General features: G+C 53.0%; 1 protein-coding gene across 1 annotated transcript; it reads left to right on the plus strand.

The window, feature by feature from the left end:
- The first annotated feature begins 349 nt into the window (after positions 1-349).
- Positions 350-26,634, plus strand: LOC111145687 (receptor activity modifying protein 1). Its single transcript, XM_022500793.1, has 2 exons — positions 350-484; positions 26,049-26,634. Exons 1-2 carry the CDS (start codon positions 360-362, stop codon positions 26,302-26,304), a joined length of 381 nt encoding a protein of 126 aa, XP_022356501.1. The 5' UTR covers positions 350-359; the 3' UTR covers positions 26,305-26,634.
- Positions 26,635-26,909: the final 275 nt, after the last annotated feature.

The following is a 26,909-nucleotide window of genomic DNA, read 5'->3' on the forward strand; positions in this document are numbered from 1 at the left end:
TGAAGGGGAGGTGCTGGGGGCTGTGTCGGGGGGTTGGAGTGAGGATGGAGTGGTACCTGAGTGTCAGACCCTCCTGGGCTGCTGGGCTTCCTGCTCCTGGCGGTCAGTGGCCTCGAGGGGAGTTGCGATCCCCTGGCGCTGTGCATTCAGAGCTCTGGGAGGCGCCGTCTGGCCCGCAGGCAGCAAGCGGGGCTCTGGCTGGGTTGTGCCGGGTCAGTGCGCCCAGGCTTCCTCTCCCCAGATCGGGGGGAAGTGGGCTCTGGGCAGGCCCCTCGTGGGTGCGCAGGGAAGGTGGGGGAGGGCGGGCGGGGGTCGGCTGACGGTCCCCGGACACTCTCGTTGCAGTGCACCCCCTCCTCATGGCCACGGCCTGCCAGGACGCCAACTACGGCCCTCTCCTCCAGGAGCTCTGCCTCAGCCAGTTCCAGGTGAGCATGGATGCCATCGGGAAGACGCTATGGTGTGACTGGGGCAAGACCATCAGGTGAGTCTTGTGTGTCCCCTGGTTGGGGGTGGGCATGGCTGGGGTGGGGGCCCCAGACCTGGTGTGAGGAGTCCACTCAAGGCCACCGTGAGGGGTTCTACTCCATGGTCTGGGGTGACAGAACATGGCCACGGGTGGGGACAGCCTTAGGGTGAAGGAGGATGACAGGAACAAGTGAGTGTGGATAGAGGAGGCTATGTCCATGATGGTGACAGATGCCCCCGCTTACAGGGGTGTCTCTGCTGGTTCCCTTGGTCCCCGTGGTCAGTGTGGGGGAAGGCTGTTGCTATCACATCAGTATTTTTTTTCAAGGAATTGGTTTATACGGCTTGGGGTTCTGGCAAATCCAAAATCCGTAGGGCAGGCATGTATAGGTGGTATTGCTGGCCAGCAGGCTGACACAGAGACCTGGCCATCATAAATAAATAAAGATATTCTTTAACTTTGCTATGCTATGTCTTTATCTTATACTACATATTATTTCTGGTACTATACAATAGATATTTTTAAATCTTTTGTTTAAATTCAATTAAGTTAACATATTCTGTATTCTTAGTTTCAGAGGTAGAGGTCAGGGATTCATCAGTTGCATATAACACCCAGTGCTCGTCACATCCCATGCCCTCCTGAATGCCCATCCCCCAGTGACCCCATCGCCCCAGCCTCTCTCCCCTCCAGCAACCCTGTTTGTTTCCTATAGTTAAGAGGCTCTTATGGTTTCCCTCCCTCTCTGTTTTCCTCTTATCTTATTTTTCCTTCCCTTCCTCTATGCTCATCCTGTTTTGTTTCTTAAATTCCACATATGAATGAGATCATATGGTATTTATCTTTCACCAACTGATTTATTTCACTCAGCATAATACTCTCTAGCTCCATCCATGTCATTGTAAATGGCAAGATTTCATTCTTTCTTGAAGGCTGAGTAATATTCCTGTGTGTGTGTGTGTGTGTGTGTGTGTGTGTGTGTGCGCGTGCGCGTGCGCGCGCACACGCATGCATATGCACACTACCTCTCCTTTATCCATTCATCTGTCGATGGACATCTGGGCTCTTTCCATAATTTGGCTATCGTGGACATTCTGCTATAAACATTGGGGTGCAGGGGACCCCTTCAGATCAGCATTTTTGTACCCTTTGGTTAAATACCTAGTATTACAATTGCTGGGTCAGGGGCGCCTGGGTGGGTCAGTGGGTTAAGCCTCTGCCTTCGGCTCAGGTCATGATCCCAGGGTCCTGGGATCAAGCCCCACATCTGGCTCTCTGCTCAGCAGGGAGCCTGCTTCCTCCTCTCTCCCTGCCTGTCTCTCTGCCTACTTGTGATCCCTGTCTGTCAAATAAATAAATAATTTTTTTAAAAAAATTGCCAGGTTATAGAGTAGCTCTATTTTCAACTTTTTGAGGAACTCCATACTGTTTTCCAGAGTGGCTGTACCAGCTTGCATTCCCAGCAACAGTGTAAGGGGGTTCCCTTTCTCCGCATCCTCACCAACATCTGTGGCTTCCCAAGTTGTTAATTTTAGCTGTTCTGATGGGTGTGAGGTGGTATCTCAGTGTGCTTTTAATTTATATTTCCCTGATGCCCAGTGATGTTGAGCATTTTTTCATGGGTCTGTCGGTCATGTGTATGTCTTTGGAGAAATGTCTGTTCATGTCTGTTGCCCGTTTCTTGATTGGGTTATTTGTTTTCTGGGTATTGAGGTTCATAAGTTCTTTGTAGGTCTTGGATACTAGCCCTTTATTTAGATATTCTTTCGGCATTTTGTTTTCACCTACCGGTCTATGCTGGAAATCCATTCTAATCAGTGCATAGAGAGCTGCAGCACGCATTTTTGCAGCTGAATAACGTTGCTCTGTGCATAATTTTCCAAGCACTTTCCCAGCAGGAGGCATTTGGTTTTCCCAGTATTTCTGAATTTCAGGGAGTGTTGAAGGGAATGACCTGTGTGTGTGCATAGTCGTGCTCATGTTGTGGCATCTGCGTCCCCGCGCTGATGCCCTGGGTGCAGGGCTCCCGGGTGCGAGGTGGGAGCATGCCCTGCTGAGCACGCCTTGTTGCCCTCCAGGAGGACCAGGGGTGGGCAGCTCCACCCGCAGCATGAGGGAGCCATTTCCCACCACCCACCCGCACACCCCACTGTCAGGCTTGAGTCCTCGCTGCCTGCTCAGGCTGTCTCCCTGGTATGTTGTTTTGGGTTTCTCCAGCAACAAGTTCCTCTTCTGTTCTCTTTTCTGTGAATGTTTGTTTGTGTCTTTCCTCCTTTTCTGGTCAGGTTTCTGATCCTTTTTAAAGAGGTGTTTTTTTTTCTTTTTCCTAAGATTTTATTTTTAAGTAATCTCTACCCTCTATATGGGGCTAGAACTTACAGCCCCGAGACCAAGAGTCACGGCCCTGTCCACTGACTACACCAGCTGGGTGCCCCATAGAGGTGAATTCAGACCCTTGTCTGCCGCGCCTGAGAAGTTCTCTCCCAACTCAGGCACTGTCTTTTGACTCCCTTTCTGGCATTCCTGCTGCCACATAACCTTGTTTTCACATAGCTGTGCACATCAGCATGTCATCCCCCCGGATCCAAGTCACAGCCGCACGGCCTCTCCCCACGCCGGGGTTCCAGAGGATCCACCCCTGCTTTCCCCTCAAGTCCATGTGGTTTTGGGGACACATCTCTGTCACTGGTGCCTCTGGGCTTCATTCTGATGGGCGGCATGCCAGGAAGCACACTCTCTCTTCTTCCCGATGAGCTGCCCCGTTGTCCTGTTCATTCCTGAGCCCATCTCTGCCCCCCGTGGGTTGTGATGGCCCTTTGTCCTGTGTCATCTCCCTCCACGCTTTGCCCACACCTTCATCGACACTCCGTGTTTCAAGCCTTCTCCTATTACGTCCATCTACAGCCTGAATTCTCCTCCAGAACAGTTAGTCTTTACTGTCTACCCAAGCCTTACTTATCACTCACACCATTTCAAGAAAAGAGTTCGTTATTACAGCTAGCACTTATTAAGCACTTACTGTGAGCTCAGCATTGTGACAATCCCTCAGCCTCTGTCATCTTGTGTAAGTGGCAACCTCAGGAGATGGTAGGACAGTCATAATCCCTGCCTTATCTGCCCAGGGGCACAGCTCACAAGGTCTCTTTGGGTCCAGAGTCTCAACTCATGACACTCCCCAGGGGTACAAGATGGCTCCCTCCTGATTCTCTGGGGAGGTGTGGGGACATCCCAGGGAAGTGGTTGATGGCCTTCAGTGGCCATCTCGGCTGCCGCCAACGTCCAGGGGGCCTGGTGGGGCCCGCATGCAGTGGGCTACCAAGCCTGGTATTCAGGCCAAAAGCAGACTTTCCAGAGTCCCCTGGAACAGTAGGGGCAGTGGGGCCAGGGGATAGCAGACAGGGCAGGGGTCTGACAAAGGGTGCAGGTACGGGGACAGACCCCCTCCCTGAACCAAGTGCAGCCGGGGCCTGTTGCTGGGCTGCAGGCAGTGCCCCAAGAGCAGACCTGGGAACTCACTGGGGCCTGGGATCGAGCCCCAGGCTAATGCTGCGGGTGGAGAAATCCAAAGGGAGTTCAAGGCCAGAGGTCCCCAATGCCTGCTGCTCAAGGTGATGGCTGTCCTAGCAACTGGGCTGGGCCTGCAGGTGGCTTCAACATGGCCGAGGGATGTTCTGGATCCTGCTCTGAAGTCAGAGGATTTAAAACAGCTGCATGGCAGAGGGGACTTCCCTCCTCCCAAGTGACAAATGAGAGCCCACCAGACTTCCTTAGGATGCATGCTCTGGAGGAGATGGGGACAAAATCCTCTGTGGGGCACATGGGGGCCTGCTCATGCCCTCTGGCCCCCAAGCTCGCAGTGCCACCTCCTGCGTCACGGCAGACTGAGAGGGGGGCCCTCATTTGCCCTGCTTCCCTTAGGACACTGGATGGAAACATTGGGTTCTTTCCAAAGTACTTCTCAGCAGCACCGTGCATCACTGCTCAGAGAGAGAGCCCTGGAGAGAAAGCAGAGGGCTAACGAGCATTTGGGCCGTGTTTCAGCAAGAGGACAATGACCTGCTCTGGGACTGTGGGTCTCTTTGTTTTTGCATTTCAAGAGTTGTAAGGGAGCTTATCCTGGGACCTTAGCTGTCCAGCATGGTTCTGCATTTCAATCAGTCCATGGCCTTGGACCCTGACCCTTCTCTTCATCTGAGGGTGGCTTGGGGGCTGCTCCTGAGTCCTTTCTTGTCTAGGGATGCCTTGGATTTCTGATTCCCCCGGTTTTTGACCTGTCCTGGTTTCACGTCTCCTCAGGGCAGATGCACTCAGCAGGACAGACTGCCCTGCCCCCTCCCCCACCCCACCCCCCAGGCTCCAGGCCCAGCCATGATTCCCCAGGGGTTAGCTTGTTAAACAGCAGGCCTGGCGTGCTAGTGGAAATGAAAGGTCATTCAATGTATTAACTGGGAATATAATCTAATTTAGGGAGCTACAGAGAACATGGGAAAATGTGTCATCAGAAACTCTCATCTCCAGAGATGTTCCTGCAGGTTTTGGGGAGGGAGAGAAAGAGCAGAACAGATAAGGAGAAGAATCTCGAATGTGAGGAACTCAAGCAGTTTGATTTACCTGCATATGGATCTCCTCCCCAACACGGAAAGTGCTGGGGGGCTTCAGGAGGCACTGCTGCCGCTGCCACTGCCTTCCCGCCCCGTCACTGGCTCCCAGGTGTCACCTTGGACAGGGGAAGATGTCAGAGGGGTCCCCAGGGAGTGGGTCACCACCTTCCATGACCAGCCATCAGAGAACCCAACTTCACCTTCACACCCCTCCTGTCTCTGTCTGGAAGCTTCTAGGTTTGTCGCTGCTGACTGGGTCCTGCTCAGTGCCTGGCAGCTCCCTAACACGGTCTCCCTGGCCTGGTCCGCCTCCCTGCAGTCCCTTACTGTGTGCAGACCCTGTGCAGGGTGTGGAGAGGCCTCCAGCCCAGACCAAAGAGCACCCCAATTCCGAGGAGCGCTCTCCCACCCTGGGAAGTGGGGGGCAGCCTGGTGTGTCAAGGGAAGGACACAGAGCGGGGTTCTAGGGGACAGGCTGCCGTGCTGTGTCCTCATCCAGGAGCACAGGCCCCAAGCTCCCGTTCCCCAGGGACTGCTGACCAGAACAGGGTACCTTGGCCCCCCTTGGGGTCCGCTCTCTGCTGCACAAGGAGCCTTCTTCTGTGTCTCCCTTCAGAGTCAAGTCAGGGAGTTCTTCGGGCGGGGCAGCAGGCCCGAGCAGCTGCTCTTCTTAGGAATTCCAACAGGAACTGAAAGGGAGGCATCTTTCTCCAGGCGCAGAGGTCTCCCCAGGGCAGTGGCTGTGTCCTCCAGGGACTCTGGCTGCACCCGGCTGTGTGGCCGAGACCTCGGGTTGGAGCACGTCCAGGGTCCTCCACGCCATTCTCTGGAGCCTGCGGGCCACCTGGCATGGGACGCCTGTCCCCATGGGGACCTCCCATCAGGCTGCGAGCATGGCTGGCTCCAGGGCTGGCTTCAGTGCCGTGGTGGGTCTGTGCTGCAAGGCTTCTGCCTCGGGAACCTGCGCCATGCTCACGAGGGCTCAGCCCGCCAGCTCGTCGGCAGGCGCCGGCACAGGTGTCCACCCCCTGCCCCTCTGCCCACCTGGCTTGGGGGGAGCCCTTCTGGTGTCTGCAGAGCCCAGGCGCACAGGGATCCTGACCTCTGGAGGCCTTCAGGGAGGAGAGGGGCTGTCCCAGGAAGGTGACCCAGCCTGCCTTTGGAGCCAGGCTCCTTCTGCCGAGGCCATTCCTCCTGCGCCCCAGCCCCGGGGCCTCATTGCGGGGCTCCAGCCCTGTGGGAAAAGGTGTGGACACCGCCTTCCAGCACCAGGGTGGGTACCCTTGGGTGAGGGTGTCTGCGGTGGTCCTCCACAGCTCTCCACGCGTCTAGGCTCCCCCTCCAGTGCTCCAGGTATGCAGCCATGGAGGGTGGGCATTCTTCTGCTGCTGGGGTCTGCAGAGAGGAAGGACCCCTGAGCTGGACCTGGAGCTCCCAGCAGCCACCTCTGGAGTTTGTTAGGCCAAGGCTGTGACAGAGAGGCACTGTGGGACTCAGAGTTCGGTGGGCGGGCAGAGGAAAGGGGGGCCCTTTTCCTCCACCCTCTCGAATCCAGCTTCTGAAAGTCAGCACCAAGGTGGCTTCTTGAGGAGAAGTGTACCACTTGCACCACCAGGACCCCACAGCAGCAACAGGGTGGGGGGGGTGCTGTCGTGAGCAGGTGTCCATGCAGGCGGCAAGGTCAAGGCCGGTTGGGCCCATCCACCCTATATCCGGAGCTCTGCCACAGCCGACCTGTGGTAGCAGATGGAGGCTGGGGCAATGGGACCAACCACGGGGGAGCGTGGCAGGCTGAGGAAGGAAGGAAGGAGTTGTCTCAGGCTTTGTGCACCTAGATCTGTGTTCACAGGCAAGCAGGGGGTGGGGGGGGGACAGAAGGTTCTGGAAATCCACTTTCCCCCAACGTGCACCTAGAGCCAGCCCTGGGCAGACAGATGTGGGAAAGAGTCTAGGGACCCCCTAGGGGAGAGCCTCCGACCATGGCTCCCAGCCCCACCCTGCCCCCACTGTGTCTTCGCTCCCCCACAAGGTAGCCCTCTGGCTGTGCCCCAGCAGGCAGAGCTGCTGTCTGCGTGTTGGGGGTGGGAATCCCTCAGGGGCAGCAGTAACATGTTGGGCTGGGGTTGCCTCATCTGTGTGCCTGCTCCAGGGGGGGTGGTTCTCAGATGATCACAGAGGGTCTATGGATGGCCACCTGCTGGACTTGAAGCTTTTAGGGAGTGGGGAGGAAGAACCCCACTCCTCCTTGAGAAAGCTCCCAAAACGTGTGTCTACAGAGGCCAGAAACCTAGCAGTCCTGTGTGGCGGGGGGACGCTGGGAGCCATCGAGGAGGACCACTGGCCCTCGTTCCTCCATGTCCCTGGGCCACTGCCTCATCCTCGACCTCCCTTCCTGTCCGCTGGCAGCAACAGAGGGCACGGATGCTTCCCCAGACACGGCAGTGACCACGTAGCACCACGCCTGCTTTGACATCTGTTTCCATCATGGGATGCACTGCCATCTTCCCCACCTCCTTGGTCTGGGGATGAAGTCACAGTGTAGGAGGTCAGCCATGGGGCGACACTGAGCAGATCCTGGCTGAGCCCACAGGAGCAGGCAGGTGGGACAGATCCTAGTGATGGGGACTTGTGGCAATGTGCCTTCCGCTCCCGCCTTGGAGAGGCTGTTGTGACTCCCCACACACCACCCCCCCTTCCCCCAGGAAGGCCTCAGAGACGTCCAGGCTGTGAGCACAGGAGTTTGCTGTTGGGGAGGGGCGCAGGCTGGCTCACAAAGGGCTCCCCTGAGCCTGCTCTAGGGCAGCCCCCCCAGGGCTGTGTGCACCTGGGAGGGGCAGGGAGCACGAAGTGGGGAGGATCAGTGGGTGTGGCAGGGCGGGGTTGCAGCAGCTGCCCCCTCCCACCATTGATAACCTTCAGCCCAGCTCTGCTCCTGCCCGCAGGGTCTCCCAGGACCCCTCTGTTCATCCGTCATTCTGTTGGTGGCCGTCTTTCTAGCGCGCTTGGGCCCAGCGACATTCCATCCACTGGCAGGGCCCCGGGGAGCTGTGGCATGGGGTGGCCGACCACCTTCCCCGCGCTTATTTTGAAGACCGCTTTCTCCCTCAGTGGCTCACAGGACTTCAGCCCTGGACGCTGGCTTACAGGGTGCCCTGCCGGACATGCTCAGGTGCCCACTTCTCTCAGCCAAAAAAACAAAAACAAAAAACGGAGAACCCACTTTCTTAAAAATACACTCCTTTTGAGTAGTAAGAGGGGAGTTTACCTTCGCTGCCCGGGGCCAGCTGGACGCAGCCTAGCTCAGTAGCAAGAAGGCCAAGTTAACATCCTGATTTTCTCAATCCTGTTATGTTGGGCCATTTCCAGGTTTTTACTGTTATAAATGATGCAGCTCTGAGAGCTTCTCTACATGCAGCCTTACTTCTTTTTTTGACTAATTTCTTTAAGAATTCTTGCAAATGGACTTAATACAGCCCGTGCCACGAACATTCTGTAGGTTTTTTAAAAGATTCTATTTATTTATTTGAGAGAGAGGGAGCACAAGCAGGGGGAGCAGTAGAGGCAGAGGGAGAAGCAGGCTCCCCACTGAGCAGGGAACCTGATGCGGGACTCGATTCCAGGACCCTGGGATCATGACCTGAGCCGGAGGCAGATGCTTAGTGGACTGAGCCACACAGGTGCCCCCATTCTGTGGTTCTTGATAAGTTTTGCCCAGTTGCCATTTTATTTTATTTATTTCATTTCATCTCATTTCATTTATTTTGGTGCAAAGAGGTGGTTTTATTAAAGCATGGGACCCGTGGACAGAAAGAGCTGCCCTCCCAGTTGCCCTTTTAAAGAATTATACGAATTTTTATTACCAGCAACACACGAAACTATTTATTTCCTCACATGTCCCTGAGTATTGAGTTTGTAGAGATCCTGGTTTTGCAGGTTTCAAATGAGCCTCCTCTCATCTGTTGTGCCTGCCTTCGGCTGTCGGGAAGGAGAACTGTTCTTCTGAACTTCTCTGCAGTTTGTTTCTTCTCAAGTGCAAAGTATTTGAGCATAACTTTAGCTACTTTATCTTCTGAGTCACTGGGACTTTTATTAACCTTATTTTATAGACTCCTGAACGTGGTAGAAGTTAGCTAGTTGTTGTTTTGTTTTAAATATTTTCTCTTCACATGTCCCTTGTGTTTACTGCGGTGCTGTTTGTGTCCCGTGTGTGATATATTAATTATTCTGCTTACGTGTATGCCCTGACTCACTCCTCAGAGGTCTGTGACTTGGCCACTGTCCTATCTGTTCTGGAAATCCAATTGTCGAAATTTGGAGGGAGTCCTATGGCCACAATGTTATGTTCTGTTTCTATTTAGTTGTCACGTGTTTTGAAATAACATTTCTCCTTCCTAACACAGTGAGTAGTTTACATTAAGACCTGAATTAAAATTTATTTCCTTCCTACTTCGATGATGCTAACATCATTTGTTAAATAGTATTTCTTACCTCTGTTTGGTAATGCTTAGCTTAAAACATAACACATTCGGGGACGCCTGGGTGGCTCAGTTGGTTAAGCAGCTGCCTTCGGCTCAGGTCATGATCCCAGCGTCCTGGGATCGAGTCCCACATCGGGCTCCTTGCTTGGCAGGGAGCCTGCTTCTCCCTCTGCCTGCCATTCTGTCTGCCTGTGCTCTCTCTCTCTCCTTCTCTCTCTCTGATAAATAAATAAAATCTTAAAAAAAAAAAACACACATTCGTGTGTGGATTAAGATCACATCAGTTGATTTTTATTTATGGCTTGGGGCCATACCCTCGCTTCCCATCACCGTGCTCTGTAATATTTTCTACAGTTTAGACGATCTCATTCGCTTTTAGTGTGTGCATTCTCATTGCATTTCACATTACGTTTTGCTTTCTTTGATAGACGTTCTGCCTGTTTTTCCAAAAGAGTGAAAAACCATTCTGCAGGGGCGCCTGGGTGGCTCAGTGGGTTAAAGCCTCTGCCTTCGGCTCAGGTCATGATCCCAGGGTTCTGGGATCGAGCCCCGCATCGGGCTCTCTGCTCGGCGGGGCGCCTGCTTCCTCCTCTCTCTCTGCCTGCCTCTCTGCCTACTTGTGATCTCTGTCTGTCAAATAAATAAAATCTTTGAAAAAGAAAAAAAAAACATTCTGCCGAGTTCCATCAGAGGTCGTACTAAGATGCTAATTGAGAGGGCCGTCACCAAGCAGTCCACTAGAGAAGAGCCATCTGCTCGCAGGGATCTTCCCACGGCGAGCGTCTTTGGCCCCCGCGTCCTGAAGAATGGCAGCAGGCCTACTTGGCCTCATTGGCTGTTACCTTCAGATGTTGTCTCAGCAGTTAGTACAGAACTCACACAGTGGACCGGGCAGAGAACTCAAATGGAACCCACTGTTCAGGAACCCTGCTGATTCCGTCCCTGCCCACCCGCCGCAGGCCTCTGTTTCCTCCCCAGGAAAATGAGTATAAAAGTATTCACTTCTTTAACATCTCCTCATTTCCCTCCGTACAAGTTTCCCAGAAGTTCTAGGATTAGGGTCATCGTTACCTCATGGAATATATGTGCTCAGCTGACTATTGGGGTCAAGAGGGGGAAATAATTCATCTGACGGGATAATTATTCATCCCTTGCAAATGTGAATGAATTCATCACTAAAACCATCAGATCTGCGTTGGGGGGTGGGGAGGATTTCTTTTTCTAATTTCACTGTTGCTCCATTTGGGCTGTTTTTTGTTTCATGTTTGTTATTTCATCAGTGTTTATCGGGTCTGTATTCTTCGCATTCCTCCCTGAAACATAATGACACATATCATCCCCTTAAATGTTTCAGATCTTCTATATTCAAAATTGTGTTTAATCTTTGTGTTTTTCTCGTCCTTTGTGTTCTCTGTATAGAGGTCATCTGGGTCAGCAGAGGCAGATGACAAGAACCACTTTTGTATTCATTGTGCCCATTCTTAAAGGTCTTTAGAAAATGGGTAGATTTTAGATAGCAATGTCTTTTAAAAATTTTTTGGCTTTAACTTTCATCATTTGCTTTTCCCTCTTTTTCGCTTCCCCCCCTTTTGCTTCTTTCACGACATAGAATTTTGATGCTTATTGTATCATCATTTTTTCTCACCTTTTTTTGAACCTAATGAGGCCATGTGGTTTCTCCTTCTGGACCTTCTTTGCCACTTTCTGCTGGTTTTGAGATGTCTGTGTTTTCGTCGTATCAGACAGTTTTTTCCGTAGACAAGTACATTTTCATTCTCAAATGTTGTATTTCTGTTTGGTTCTTACTCTCTTCTTCTCTTGACAGAATAAGAGAACAGAGAGCAAATAGTTCCTGCTTCCATATTTTTGTTGAGATTTTCCTTGAGATCCTGCACATGACGACCTTCTGTAAACACACCGCCAGTCCTTGAAAACGAACCATATTCTGCTCGTTCTGTTTCATTCCCACTGAAACAGCAACGGACTCCGCACTGTTGTGCTACTCAGCTCCTTCCCGTGTTCCTGAACTTTCTGTGTGCTTGATAATGAGCAGTGGATTCTTCAGTCCTGGACAAACTGGCATGGTTTCTGTGTCGTTCTCCCAGCAGGTGTGCATGCATAGATCCTGCTCTGTTACTATAGCATTTAGATGCCGCACGGTTATGCTGCTGACATCAACCGTGAAGTAAGGTTACGACTCTTGCCACGTGGGATGGTTTTTGCCTGTGTTAATCTCGGCCTGGTGTTAGCACTGAAACGCCGGTCTGCAGCCCCTTGAAGCTTACTCACACCTCCTCTTCCTCTTCTGGTGTGTCTTGTGAACAGCATGTTGCTGGATTTTGTGCTTCCGCAGGGAGAGCAGTGAGCCTCATAACTTGAGAAATGACCTTGTATTTGTCCTTTCTGTTCAACCTTTAGGTGCTCCTTTTTTTGTCTTGATTTTTTATGTTACGCTGATTTCTTTTTTTCTTCCCATTGTTGAAACGTGATGTCTTTTCTATTATCTTTCTGATGAGGCTGTCGGAAAACTTCTTTTCACTCAACCAGCCGTGAAATGTGAAACACAGATGCTCTGATTTCTGTGCTGGTTTTCTTACAGGGTCAGACCACATACCCTGGCCTTTCCCCACCACCACCACACCGTGGAAGCCTACCCCCCCACAGAGTCTCTGGGTTTTTGGATTCCTGGACTTTTGCTTTGTGTCTCTGTCTCTCTTTCTCTTTCTCTCTCTCTCCCCTCATTGATTTGGGTTAATGTTCTAGTATTTTCTTTGTCTTTCTGTCCTCTATTTTGTTTTTATTTTTCACCCTGCATGGTTCTGACTTTTGTCAGTAATAACCCTTGGTCTGATCCGGCTCGTGGCTACTCATCTTTGCAAATAGGCTGTTAACTCAAGCATGTCTTACTATTTTTAACTCATCGTTCCCTTTCACACGCGCCTTTTAGATTCCGGCAATTATTCGAAGTAAATCCTAGGAATAAACTGTATGATTAATACGTTCTCAAAAGCAAAAATTTTCTAGGGCGCTTTAAAAAGCTGCCTTTCTCCAGGAGTGACAGCTTGGCAGGTAATACAATGTGATGAACAGCCCGGTTTTCTGAAGTTGGTGTAGCGGGCGTTCCATTGTCTCTGGGTTTTTATCATGTCATCAGAGAAGGCAGAGAGATGGTTTCTTATCTTGTAAGCATGACCTCTGCTTTCCAGGGTTGGGGAGGGGGGTTGCTTGCAAGTTGCTAGAGGCAGGGACTGGGAAGGGACTGTGAAGACATGGGGTGGGCAGGAGGCAGGCCCTGAGCCCCATGACTGTTTAGGGACTGCCTTCAGGGGGCCTTTGGGCAGTATCCAACACAGACCCTCAGGCCCTGGACTGACCCTCAGACCAGCGCCTGACTCCCCTCCTTGGACCAGGACCAGCTTGTTCTGGTGCCACTGGGGGGGCTTCAGGACCCCCTCCAGAAAGCCAAGTGGGCCTGCAGGTCCTTGTGACCTTGATGTCTCTGTGTTCCCATCCTCCTGGGCTGCTGGGGCTGCTCCAGGTGCACACTTGTCCCAGGCTGATTCCCAATCACAGAGAAGCATGGCGGATGGCTGGAATCTTCTGTCTCGCTGTGGGCAGCCTCAGCCTCCCAGCTTGCAAGAGCACACGCTCGCTGGGAGGTGGGACAGAGCGTTGGCAGGCCAGGGGCCGCTGGTGGCTGCTCTTACCGAGTCCCAGTTGTGGTTCCTCCTTAAAAAGTGAGATGAGGGCGCTCGGGTACCATGAAGGAGTTCAGAACCAGATATTTAAGTGCTAGCCTCTGCTGCGGACCCCACAGGGGGCGGGTCCATGCTGTGGCTGGTGGGGACCCAGGGGCAGGACCTTCAACCCCTCCTGGGGCTGCACCCCCATGGGTTTAGGCTTCAGCACCTGCCACACGGTGGCTGCTGGGGAGCCCCTCTTTCTCCCTCAGGGTGAGCCCTGGGAGTAGATGGAAGGTCCACAGGTGAGGGTCTCGGTGCTGGCAGGTCTCAGCAGAGTCAGGAGGGAGAGGATTGTTCCTTCCTTCCCTCAGGCACACTCCCTCCAGGCCGGTTCTGGGGAGACAGTTGGTGCCTGGCCTCACAGGAATTCTAGGCTAGAGGCAGAGGCTCCCCAACAGCTATGGGGTCCCAGTGGCCAGGTGCCATGTGTTCAGGGAGTGTCCAGCTCAGAGCAGGTTTCCCCAACTTGCTGTTAGCTGGGGACTGCTACGTCCCCCTGACAGCTGAAAGCACAACAGCTCAGTCCTTGGTCTCACCACCGGGCCGGATACTGTGGTGTGGAATGTTCCATGGCCCTGCTCTTCCCCCTGTATTTGGTGTCACCCCAAACTCCGAACGCACTAAGACTGGGACAGTGAGGGCACGGGTGGCAGGGGCCACTTGGACGAGGAGGCCACAAATGGTGGGACATGGCGGGAGGGCAGGACAGGTGTCCCTGCGGGGGTGGGCGGAGTGGGGTCCCAGCTGAAAGTGGCATCACAGAGACAAAGGGGCTCCAGGGCGGGACGGGCAGAGAGCTGTGGGACAAGGATGGGCTCCAGGGAAAAGCCCTTCCCTCCCATGGCCTGCGTAACTTCACAAGGATAATGTCCTGGGGTGTCAGTGTCCAAACATAGCGCCCCACTGTCCACCTAATCCTGGGACACAGACTCATGGACACCCACATCCCAGCAAGGGTGGGAGTGGTGGCTTCACCTTCCTAGACCTGGTGTCTGCACCGGGGTCCCAGATCTCCACAGGGGTCCCAGCGAGGACAAGGGTGGGAGGGGGCTCACACCGATGCCTGTGTGACAGCAGGCACAGCTTGGTGAGCTTGGTGATCAGCCACAGTTCCCTGGCTTCTCAGATGCCTGCTGGATTTTACAAGTGCAGTTTCATCGCCCTGAGCTCCAGACCCCAGGAGCCTGGTTCCTGCCCCAGCCTGTTCTCAGAAAAGGCATTGTGCCCTCGCCCGCACAGCAGGCCCTCTCCGTGGGGAGCCTGGTTGGGCAGCATCCTGGGCGCTGTGTCTGCTGCCAGCACAGACTGCGCACGGGGCCAGGAATGGATTTAGAAACCTCTGCTTCCTCCCAGTGTGAACAGAGGCTCCAGAAGCTGTTGGGCGCAGAGCCAGGGGCAGGAGTCGTGGAGCAAGACAAATGAGGCCGGGCCCCAGTTGGGTGCTTCCTCCCCAAAAGGGGCTTCTGAGGCCAAGCAGGGGAGGAAGGTACGTGCATGGAGGAGCCAAGCAGACATGGGTCAGACCCCTGGGCGCCCCCTTCACTGTCACCCAGGGTCACCCACACGGGCCACCTCCGCAGCTCACTTTGTAAGAAGAGGTTCGGAACGCTGGTTCAAGGAGTAACTTCCCATATTCTATGGGAATGTGTCCTAGGATCTCCTAGCCTGTGGAGGGCAGAGAGCCAGGGCATCTGCAGTCCTGGGTGGGGACTGTTGCCCTTAGCTGCAGGGAGGCGTGTGGTTGACACCCCAACCTAAGTGGGTCCCCATTCTGTATGCCCACAGCTCCCTGGATGGCTCCATGTGACCTCCTTAGTTTCAGGTTGTCCCTCGCCCAGAGGACCAAGACTGGGCTTGGCCTGACCCCAGGGCCAGGCAGCATGTGCTCCCAATAGGAACCCACAGCCTGACCCCAGCAGGGCGGCTGGAGAGCTGCCCCACCACCTTCTGTGTCTCTGTGGCCTCAGGTCCCCACAGCCTGATCTCCCAGCACAGTACCCTGTGGTGCCCCAGTCCCTTTAGGCACACCCGTCCTACCCACCAGTGTTTGCAGGCTGCTGCTCTGTTTGCAGACCCCGAGAGGAGGGTGCTCAAGCCATACTCTGGCCCGATGGGGGCCAGGCTCAGGAAACCAGGGCTGGGCCTAGAGCTGTCTGGTATGACAGCAAAGCTGTATTGTCCACCAAACTCTGATTAAATCTTCCAGAAACACAGAAAACACTGGGGTCCCCTCAACAGACAGCGGTCACCTTGACTGGAGCTTCCCCCATGGGTTTGGGGGTGTGAGGGCCTCTGGGTACATTGGCTCCCTGGTCTCCAGCTCAGCCCTGTGATGGTCTTCTCAGATGGAGAAACCACAGCTCAGAGACACTGAGTATCTTATCCAAGGACACACTGTAGCTTGGCGGGTTGGATCCTTCACAGGGCGGCTGGCCAAGGTGGAGGCTGAAGCCACATGGCCTGCCTGGAGGAGGGGGCGCTCTTCCCCATTCCACACAGGGCCCCATGTACTGCACGGCTCCCATGTGTCCCCCACCCACTGCTTCCAGGTAGTGCCAACCAGCCTGGTTGCAGAGCTGAAAAATGTTCCCAGGGAGTCTCCTATTGTTCCCCCAAAGTGTGCTCTGGGTTCCAGGCCCAAGGGTGGGCTCTGGGACTGGCACAGGAACACACAGTTCTATGTGTAGGGACTGCGGGTCTGTGCTTCTGAGACATGGGTCTAGTGGCCTTGGGCCCGCCTGCAGGCCCTGTATCCAGGCAAGGAGCTCCAGGACAGCCCAGGTGGGAAGGGACCGTGCCCTCTACCACCTCTCCCTCCTGGCCTAGGTTTGGGGATTAAGGGCTCCAGATGGTTCCTTTGGGGGGGCCCAGAGTCACAAGCATATCAGCCTTGTGCACTGAGCCCTACTGTGCCCCCACACAGGGACCAGGATTCCACGGGGACCTGAGAGGAGCCACCCCATTTCCCAACATCCCAGTCCGGTGGGGAGGCAGATAGCAGACAGGCAGCTGCAATTGGATGGAGGGGATAATATGGGGGTTGCGGGAGGGGGCACCACAGGGTCAGGGGACTCAGCCAGGGCGCGCATACCAAAAGCACCAGGCCTGAGTCCTGTCTTGAGAGGAAATAGAAGAACACGGGCAGGGGGTTTGGGGGGCTTCAGGAGGAGAGCCACAGGCCTGTCCTGCCACCCTGCGGTGGAAGCCGGGTTGGGGGAAGCCAGTCCTCTGCAGGAAAGGAACCATGGAATCCTTTCTTCACGGGATGGGGTCACGGAGCAGGTCGTGCGTATGTGCATCTTAAGAAGCAGGCAGAAAGCAGAACGTGGGAGAGGAGCCAGGTTCAGGCTCCCAGTGTCTACCACCCACATGCCATTGGGATGGGGGTGTGGGGGTCACTTCCAGGGGCAGGGCCCTCAGGACCTTGTCTGTAGTGGGTGAGAGGGCATTGCCCACCCCCAGGCAGCATCTTTCTGGGCCAACACGCAGGGACTGAAGTGGGGTGACCCTAGACCGCTGCCTTGCGGTTTTCCCCTGTAGAATGTCTCTGGGGATGGGAGCCCAGGCTGGCTTCGGGCCAGGAGATGGGAAGCCAAAGGTTCAGCAGGGTGGGAAGGGGGAGCACTGGCTGGAGGAGGCCACAGAGGGCTGTCCCACATCTGTGTTCTGCAGTGGCCTCGCAGGGCGAGGTCTTTCCAGCTCTTCCCTGACCCACTTCTGCTGTTTATCAGCTGACGCACATCCCAGGTGGGGTGCAAGTGGTTCTCGGGACTGTCGCCTCCTAGCCAGCGTGAAAATGCCAGCTGGTCTCCATGGGCCTTCCTCTTCCCTGGGACCCTCCCGGGGCTGTTTATTCTCTGTTCTGTTCATGTTCTTCATTTTCTGAGGCAATAGCACTTGCCTACCTTCCTCGGCCAGGGCCTGGGGGTCAGGGAGGTACGGTTGACCAGGGAGCTGACATGATATGAAGTTACCTGCTGCTCACAGGGTTTTGTATGAAGCCTGTCGAGCTGTTTCAGTTCTTTGTGGCCCGAGTGTTGGTAGAGACCTTGTAGTCTGTGCCCGTGAATGCTGCGAGTCGTGGGCCAAGCTCCCTGGGCACACGGGTCTGCCAGGATGTCCGGGGTCCCCGTCTACAAAATAAGGAGATCCGCCATGGGAGGAACCTTGGAAAAATGCATTTTTCCAGTACGCGTTTGCATGCAATGGTCACACTAATGCCAAAGCCTTCTTGTCTGAGCGCTGTGGCTCAGCCCTGGGCGGCAGAGATGCTCAAGGCCTCCTATCCCTGGGCCTGGTCACAGACTTCCTTTGACATCCCCCAGCATCAAGAAAAACAAAAGATGTCCCATCTTGTGCTACCTCCAGGCAGGAGGGCCGGCCTCCTGACTCCCTTGTGTGGGGGCCCACAGAGATAGAGACCACGTTGGCTCAGTTAGCCACCTGCCACCCCCCCGGTCTCTCTGGGGTCCGAGGCCCTTTGTAGCAATGAGCCAGCCTGGCACGCTCACTCCAGGCCTGACGCTGTGTGGTTTTGCGTCACCAAAGGAAGTAGCCCCAGCGGTGGCCAGCCCCGTCCTGCCTAGGAAAGGCTGCGCGTGACGACCCAGTTGTGGGTCGGAGCCTTGACCCCAGAGGCGGAAACCACAAGGGAGAAGACATGACCACTTGAAGATGAAGTCCACCTGGCCTGTGATGAAAATGCCCCCAGGGTTCCAGTAATGGAACCCTGTGGTTTTACAGGGTTGTTTCTTTTTTTTTTTTTTTTAAGATTTTATTTATTTATTTTGACAGACAGAGATCACAAGCAGGCAGAGAGGCAGGCAGAGAAAGAGAGGTGGAAGCAGGCTCCCTGCTGAGCAGAGAGCCCGATGTGGGGCTTGATCCCAGGATCCTGGGACCATGACCTGAGCTGAAGGCAGAGGCTTTAACCCACTGAGCCACCCAGGCGCCCCGGGTTGTTTCTTTTTAATCAGAAATCAGAAATCAATGAGGGGCACCTGGATGGCTCAGTCATTTAATTGTCTGCCTTTGGCTTAGGTCATGATCCCGGGGTCCTGGGATCGAGCCCTGCATTGGGCTCTCTACTCAGCGGGAAGCCTGCTTCTCCCTCTGCCTCTGACCCTCCCCCTGCTTGTACTCTTGTTTGTTCTCTCTCTCAAATGAATAAATAAAATTTTTAAAAGTCTTTTTAAAAATCTGAGAAGAAACATGGGAATGTTAATAGAGAATTACTTTATCTCTTTTTAATTTTATTTATTTTTATTTGTCAGAGAAAGCACAAGCAGGAGAAGTGGCTGAGGGAGAGGCAGAAGCAGGTTCCCTGCTGAGCAGTGCATGTGGGACTCCATGCGGGACCTGAGCGGAAGGCAGATGCTTCACCAGCTGAGCCCCCCAGGCGTCCCACCCCTACTTTTCTTCTACCGTATAGGATTTAGAAATATGGCTGGTTTCACTGCAACTATTTTTCTAAAGAATCAGCATTTTAATTTGCTGATTATTTTACTATTTTTAAAAATATCCCTAAATATTTGTTTCTAACAATTAGTAATGCATTTAAATGATTTGCCCTTTGGAATAATTTACTTTGCTGTTCTTTTTAAAACTGTCTTGATTTGGAGACTTTCTTCGTGTATTTTCATATGTTTTTGTTTAGTAAGTAAGTTTAGGAGAACAGATTTTTCTCAGGATTGTTTGTGGGCCATCCCCTAACTTTTTTTTTCATCCCCTTAACTTTTACAAATAGTATTGCCATTGTCTTCTTAATAGTGTGTAAATGAATTGTCAAATTCTCCTCAGACCTCAAGATTATAGGAGTCGTCTTTAATTTCTGGACAGTTGACTTTTTTTAACTTATCCTTTTCTTACTAATTTCTACTTTTGAATATTGTAGTCAAAGACTACTAATGTACAATTTCTTTTTGGGCTTCTGTCATTGTTCTTTGCTGCCGCAGTAGAATCTGTGACTTTTGAAAAGGTGATTGATTCTCTGCTGACCAGGCACATCACAATGCTTCAGTGAATGTGGTTTGTTCACATTATATCGGTTTTAATCTGCTCAGCGCTGAAAGGGAGTTAAAGTCTCCGACGTGAAGGTGTGGTCAACTCCATCTCGTGCTTCTGACATATGTAGGCTGTCTCTACACTGGGGAGATCTCAGAACACTGTCACAGTGGGAATGTCACTCTTGGCGCCCTTCCATTGAGGGATGAGCAAAGGTTGGCCTTGGGAAGATGGGGTTAGGAGCCTTCCAAGCAGAAAGCAAAGACCTTCCAAGCAGCATGTGCAAATATCCTGAGTCAGAAATGTTAGCCAGCCAAGCTAGCGTGTAGCCAGTGAGAAGGACAGGACATGGTTGAGGGTGGGTAATAACCCATGAAGACAAGTTACTTCTGCCTACTCCTGGGCCTAGAGATAGGGCCACGCAGGAAGGGAGGGGACAACTCTGGAGGAGGTGAGGAGAAGCCCATGACGCCTCAGGAGCTGGGCAAGGTTTCCCAGGTGGTGGGAGAGGGGGCTGAGGCAGGGATAGCCTGGAAGTCAGCTGTGTTGACAGCTGGATGTGGACAGAGGCGAGTTTCACATGCAGGTGTGGAGGGTCACAGCTGGCCCAGGAGCCAAGGAGCCTGCAGAGTATGGATACCCCTCCCCGCACGGGGTAGGTAGCAAGGACAGGGGAGCCTCTCGGTGGGGACAGGTCAGGCTGCTGACAGAGGGTAGAGGCTCAAGGGAGGAGGTGGCAGTCAGGAGAAGCATCCCCAGGAGAGGAGACCATGGAGAGGAGCTGCCCAGGAAGAGCGCTCTCTGGTGGCCCTCCTGAAAGGCTGCGGGTGGAGCTGGCTGTGGAGACCATTGGTGGGGCTGGGAGCCCCCAGGAGGAGCACAGGGGAAGCTTTTAGAAGCAGTCTCCTTCACCCCTGTCCAACTGTTGGCTGTTTTTCACAATCAGAAAGTTGCAGTGAACATCTCGTTACGTGACTTGCGTCTGCATTTTATGGTATTATTTTAGAATAATTCCTAGAAACAGAATTCTTGGATCAGAGGGTATCCCCAGTTTTGAGGTCATTGACACGTACTGCCAAACTGCCTTCCAGAAAAATGTCATTTTATCGATTAGTGATGATGTAAGTGCCCACCTCATTCCACTACACTGTTGTCAGTGCAGTCTTATTTTTAAATCTAGGAGTTCACTTTTTTTTTTTCCCCTAAGCAGTGAGGTTAAAGTTCTTCACAGATGCATATTAGTTGTTTGGATTTCCAGAATAGCTGTCTCACTAGGGGCGTCACGGGTATCTGGCTCTGCATCCCGCACCCACCCACAGGCTTCTCCCACTCCCCAAAAGCCTCCCTGCCCCATGTCATCTGGCACTCTGACAGGCTCTCAGGCCAACTGCTCTCAGGCTGCCAGGCCACCACCTCCCCTCCCCACAGGGGTGGGGGGGGGTGCAGAGCCACTGGAAACACTGCACAATACATGATCCTGGACAGGTGGAGTCAAATACTGAGGCAGATGAGCTAAACCAAAAGCACTTCCTCCTCCGATTTTGGAGGCTGAGACACGTGTTGCCTGGTCAGCGTTTGCTCAAGTTGATGGAACAAGAAGCGTGTACTTCAAGAGTCACACGCCAGTTGTCTGGGAGGAAGCGATGAAGTAACATGCATTTATTGGGCACCTGCTGTATGTTGGGCCCTTGACCTCATTTAACTTGATCCGCCCTGTAACCCTGCCAGGTAGTCTCCTCATTAGAATAGAAGGAGGCCAGGGCTCACTCGGATAGGGGTCATGAGATCCCCAAGATCACTCGTGATAAGTCATGGAGATGGGATTTGAATCCAGATCTGTGGGGTGTCAGGGCTCAGACTCAGATACCCCACACATCAGGGCCGGTCAGGGCTAGCTGGGGTAAACACCAACCACAAATGTCCCCAGAGCACACCACTTGTCTGGGGCATCCATGGGCATCAGCCTTCTTGTCGATAAGTAAACACCCGTGAGTCATGGCACCCTTGACTTGGGACCCAAGTATATGGGAAGCTCCCACCATAGTGTTCAGAAACATGCCAAGCAAAGTTTGCTTAAGGGCCCAGAATAGAAAGACTCATATTAAAAAAAAGGGGGGGGGTAATTGTTCAGTTACGTGAGAACTGAAAATAGAGGGTTAAGGCAAGAATATTTTTCATGATTATTTTGGGCCCTTCAGTCAGTACTATGTTCTGCTGAAGAGAAGAATGTCTGCGCTCTGAGGGAATTCTCTTATCACACCCTTGCTGACAGGGCTCAAAATATTTATTGAAAGTTTCAGCTGTCACTTCTATATAAATAAACAGAATGTGGATGGCCAACTGCATGTTAGAGATATTTTTAGACAGGGGTGGCTTTGCAGACTGGAGGGATAACATTTCAAGGAGAAAGCGCCTGATCCCAGAATAGTCCACCAGAGGCTCACCTTCCACATGGCCTCAGTGTGGGGTCTGATGAGTCTTGTCTCTTAGGTCGGGAGCTCTTCTCCATCCTGGCTGGCCAGCCCAGAGATGGCAACCCCAACCCCTCTTTGTAGGGACATCCCATCTCCTTTCCTTTAGGCACAGAGGATGGGGAACGATGTTTAGGATGGATTGTCACTGGTCCCGCTGACTGGATGGGTCTGCTGGGCCTGAGGCAGGGGAGAAGGCAGTCATTCAGACCAGCGCTTATAACACGTAACCCTGTGGTTGACCAACAGCCAGCCCAGAAGGCTGGACTTGGGGCTTTTACAATATGTGACACGTTCAGCGTTTCCCCGGGCCAGCCACTGGATGCACGCTGGTTCCTTCCCTCTCCCAGTGAGACCCAGCCTGTCAGGATTTCCTGCCACTCTTCCCACTTCTGTTTTTACTTGAAACATGAATCCTTGCTCACTTGGGAAAACCGCACACCCCGGTGGGTGTGGGTCCCCTGCAGGTCCACTGCTGCCACCTCAGCCCACTCTCCCCCTCCTGGGGCCTCCACACCCCGCCCTCCCACATGGACTGAGGGGGCCCCATGGTCCCTGTGCGCTCGCAGCAGTGACCCAGAGAGCATCCAGGGCAGAGAAAACAGTGACTTAGCGATTTCAAGGCTAAAAGGAGCTATGTAGAGGGGGCACTCAAGGCTGCAGACGCCCTGGCCTTTTCCATGCAGCCTTTTCAAGCCTCCTTGGGTAGTTCCTCTGGTCTCTGCTCCCTTTACCCACTTTCTACATCAAAAATCAGGAAGATCAGAAATGTATCTTTTAAAGATCCTCATTTTTACTTTTCATAGAGCTCTTCATCTTGCTATGTTCCTCTGACTGAAAATCTCAAACGTTTCTTATAACCCAGATCTGCTGGCAGTGAATTCTCTCAGTCTTCAGTTCAACTTCATGTGTGGAAGCTATTTTTGCTGGGCGTGGAATTCTGGGCAGACAGAGGTGTGTTCCCACTGCCACTCCCAACACTTTGTCACCCCGTTGTCCCCTGGCCTGCACAGTCTCAGGTCAGAAGTCTGCCGACATCCTGTCATTGCTCCTCCGTAGGTGTATTTTTTCTTGACAGGCTCTAGGATTTTTTCTTTTGGATTTTTTTCCTTTATCTTTGGTTTTCAGCTGCTAGTTTGAATTTGATGTGTCTATATGGCTGTTTATTGGCTGTTCCTGTCACTTTGGTTTTTGCTCTATTTGGGGTTCTCTGACTTCTTGGATTTGCAATTTGATATGTCACTAATTTTGGAAATTTTTGAGCCATTATCTCTTAAAAACTTTTTCCGTCCCATTTCTTTTTTTTAAAAGATTGTATTATTTATTCGAGAGAGAGAGAGCACAAGCAGGGGGAGGGGCAGAGGGAGAGGCAGGAGCAGGCTCCCTGTTGAGCAGGGAGCCCAATGTGGGGCTTGATCCCAGGATCCTGGGATCTCTGACCTGAGCCGAAGGCAGATGCTTAACCAACTGAGCCACCCAGGGGCCCCTCTGCCCCATTTCTTCTCCTCCTTCTGGGACTCAGATTACAAACTGGAGTTGATATCATTGGCAGTGTTATTAATTCGCCACAGACATGCTCTGTTTTTTCTCTTTGTGTTTCTGTTTAGTAATTTCTGACCTACCTTCAGGTTCACCAATTCACTCCTCAGATGTCAGGTCTGCTGATGAGTCCATCAAAGGAGTTCTCTCTGTTGCTGTGTTTGTTTATTTGTTTTCTACACCTTGCATCTCTGCTGAACTTCTCTGTTTGTGTCTGTTGGCTATTTTCCCCACTTAGACCCTTTATCATAGTTTTCCTTTGAAGTCCCTGCATGATCGTTATGACATCTCAGAGTCTGATTCTGTGGATTGATGTATCTCTTGAGAAGGGGTTGCTTGGATTCTGTTGCTTTGGAATGAAAGTTCATGATTCTGTATTGAATACTGAACATTCATGTATAGGAAAGCCGAGACTGAGGTAACTACTGTTTCTACCTGGAAATGGGTGAGCTGCTCCTGCCAGGCTGTTCGGGTGGGGTTTTGAGTCAGTCTTGTCAGGAACTGGGCTGGGCTTGGGGCTTGTGGTTGTCGCGGAGAGTTTCCGAACACCACAGGCCTCTACATCTCTAGCAACAGGCTACTGTGGCCTTGTGCTCAGAGTCGGGCCTGGTGACATGTCCTCAGTGCAGCATCCCACCCTGCATGCCCGGGCCACACACAGTGGGTCTCTCCCCACCTTGTCTGGGCAGCAGATGGTTACTGCTTGTTGTCTGTGTTATGCCCATATGAGGGGGCAGAGCCTCAGTTCAGACAGGCCCCTGCCTTTGGGCCTCTCCCATGGTGGCCAAACCTTGCCCTGTATCTGTGGGGCCTTGGCGAGGAGAGTCCTGCCTCCCTCCCAGTGGCAGGAGACCTCTGTTTGGTATCACCCAGGATCCTAGGCCCAAGATGGGTTCCTGCTGCTCTCCCAAGGGAAGACAGTCTTTTCCCCATCCTTCCCTCAGCCACCGTGCATCTTTCTTGTGCCCTGGGCTGACAGGCTGTACCATCCCTCCCTCAGCAGCTTCAGGCTTTTGCTTCCTGGGAGAGAAGGGCCTGGGAATGTCAGAAAGGCTATGGGTCTTTTCCCTCCTGTTCCTCCAGGGGTCTAAGGCTGTCAATTCTTACATGAGAAGTATTCAAGAAACATAGAGTGCCGGGCCACGTGTGACAGTCTCCTGCCTGCCCCAGTCCTCAGGAACGCCCATCGGCTCCTCATGGGAAGACGTGATGAGTCAGTGTGTCTGGGGCCCCAGAAATTCCAAACTGACCTTCTAGTCCACAGTTGGCCTTTGGTAGTTTTTTACAAGTGGATTTCTTCTCGCATCTGGTATAGCAGCTGTGTCTCTTTCCCACGCGTGGCCCCAGGTGGGACAGTTCTGTCTTGAAATAAGTTACTTTACTGCTTTGCAGTCTCAGCTCTCTGACGGATTCCAGAAAACATACCATTTCTTAGTCTCTTTGGCTTTTTTTTTTTTGGTTATCATTCAAGTAAGAGCAACACGCTTTGCAGCTTTCTGCCTGATAAGCAGAAGCAAAAGTGATTTGCCTTCTGGAAACTACATCTTCCTTTCCCCCCATGTTGACTCTTCACTTATTAAAAAGTAATTTACCCAGAGTGTTAAATGTAGACCCACCGTATCCAGCAGTTACACACTTGGGAGTACACCCAAAAGAATTGAAAGCAGGGTGTTCAAGAGACGTTTGCCCACCCATGTTTGTACCAGCTGTGTTCCTCCCAGTCGCTAAACGTGGAAGCAACCCAGGTTGTCCATTGTAATGGATAAACAAAATGAAGTAGGTACAAACAGAACATGATTCAGCCTTGAAAAGGAAGGAGTCTGACACCTGCTACAACATGATGAAACTTGGGGACGCTTTGCTTGGGGAAATAAACCCATCACAAAAAGACAAATACCTTATGATTCCACTTACCCAAGGTCCCTAGAGCAGTCACAGTCAGAGACAAAAAGCCGCTTGGTGGGTGGGAAGGGGGAATGGGAAGTCAGTGTTTCATGGGGACAGAGTTTGTGTTTGGGAAGCTGAGAAAGGTCTGGAAATGGTGCTGATGGCTGCATGACAGCATGAATGTACTTACTGCCCCTTACTGTGCACTTAACAAATGGTTAAAATAGTAAAATGAAATTGTGTTATTTAAATTTTACCACAATAAAAAAAGAAAGAAAGAAAGAAACAACTGCCTGGTGATTGGCGTGTGCTGAGTGCTCTTCCAGGCTCTGCGATTACAGGTGTGCAAAGCAGGCCGGCCCTGTCCTCACGGCGCTTACATATGATACATACATCCCTCCGTACAACAAAGGGTGATGGACCCTGTGGGAGATGCCAGTGAGAGTGGGAAGATGGGGGCTGGGAGATGAGGCTCCTGCCTTCCAAGCCGAGGGGCAGGCATGGGGCGAGGCTGGAGAAGCTGCGGATTTGTGCGCGGATGGCTTGTTGACCCAGGCTGCTGTCTGAGCAGGCCTGACTGGCCCACCTTTCAGGCTGCCCTTACATATGGCATCCTAGTCCCTGGCACCCCGGAAGCATGGAGGGATGGCCCTAAGCCCCCGCTCACCTTCCAGGGCCTGGCCACGTGCAGGACATCTGGGGATCCCCCACGACACCGTCTGGGGCCCCCCTCTCCTACAGCCAGGGCTGCTGCCCCTGGGCCTGGACTTCTGGGAGTGCTCACCATGGTGGGCAACTGGGTCCTCCCATGGCCCTCGGCCCACTCAGGGGCTGATGAGCTGCTTTCCCATCTGCAGGAGCTACAGTGAGCTCACAGACTGCACCAGGAACGTGGCGACCCAGCTGAACTGCTTCTGGCCAAACGCAGCTGTGGACACGTTCTTCGTGGCCATCCACCAGCACTACTTCAAAAACTGCCCCGCGTCCGGCAGGGCTGTGCGGGACCCGCCCCGAAACATCCTCTGTCCCTTCATCGTGGTGCCCATCCTGGTGACCCTGCTGGTGACAGCGCTGGTGGTTTGGAGGAGCAAGCGTCCGGAGGGCATCGTGTAGACGCGCAGCCCCGGGGGGCCAGGCGGGGAAGGTGGGGAGGCCCAGCCTGGCCTGGGGAGAGCTTCTGGGGCCCTAATGTCAGTGCAGGCCCCCGATCCCCCTCACTTCTCTCCAGAAAGAGTAATCAGGATTTCAGGGTGGTTGCAGTACAGGCATTAACACAGAAAGGCTGGAGGTCAAAGCGACCGAGGTGGGGATCCCCAGTTCTAGGAGGGAGCAGGAGTGTTACCATCACTGTACCTGGGGAGGGTCCCAAGTTCTGTCTCCCAGTGTCCCAACCTCAAGCCAGACTCTGGATAAGCAGTTTGTGATTAAAAGGATGTCCTCAAATGTGGGCAGCATTATTATTTCTGGGGATGGATCCCTGAGGGAAGAAGTTTGGAGAAACACCAGCCCCTTCAGATTCCATCTGCCTCTGTGCGAAGAGACCATCCCAGGGCCCTGTGGGGGGATGATGGGCAGCTGAGGAACTGTGTGCCCCGAAGAGGCTTCTGAGGGACCCTAATGCCCCCACGCCCCCTCACCCTTACCACAGGAGCTGGAACCACTAGCCCTGAGGACTGCGGTTCACAGCCAAGCTGAGGCCCCTCCTCGGAGATGCCTCA

The sequence above is a fragment of the Enhydra lutris genome, unplaced genomic scaffold (assembly GCF_002288905.1).
Source record: "Enhydra lutris kenyoni isolate GAN:26980312 unplaced genomic scaffold, ASM228890v2 scaffoldscaffold1, whole genome shotgun sequence".
NCBI lineage: Eukaryota > Metazoa > Chordata > Mammalia > Carnivora > Mustelidae > Enhydra > Enhydra lutris.

Coding starts and splice junctions, on each gene's coding strand:
- LOC111145687 (XM_022500793.1), top strand. CDS start 360: ATGGCCACGGCCTGCCAGGACGCCAACTACGGCCCTCTCCTCCAGGAG. Junction 485..26,048: donor GACTGGGGCAAGACCATCAG/GTGAGTCTTGTG, acceptor TCCCATCTGCAG/GAGCTACAGTGAGCTCACAG.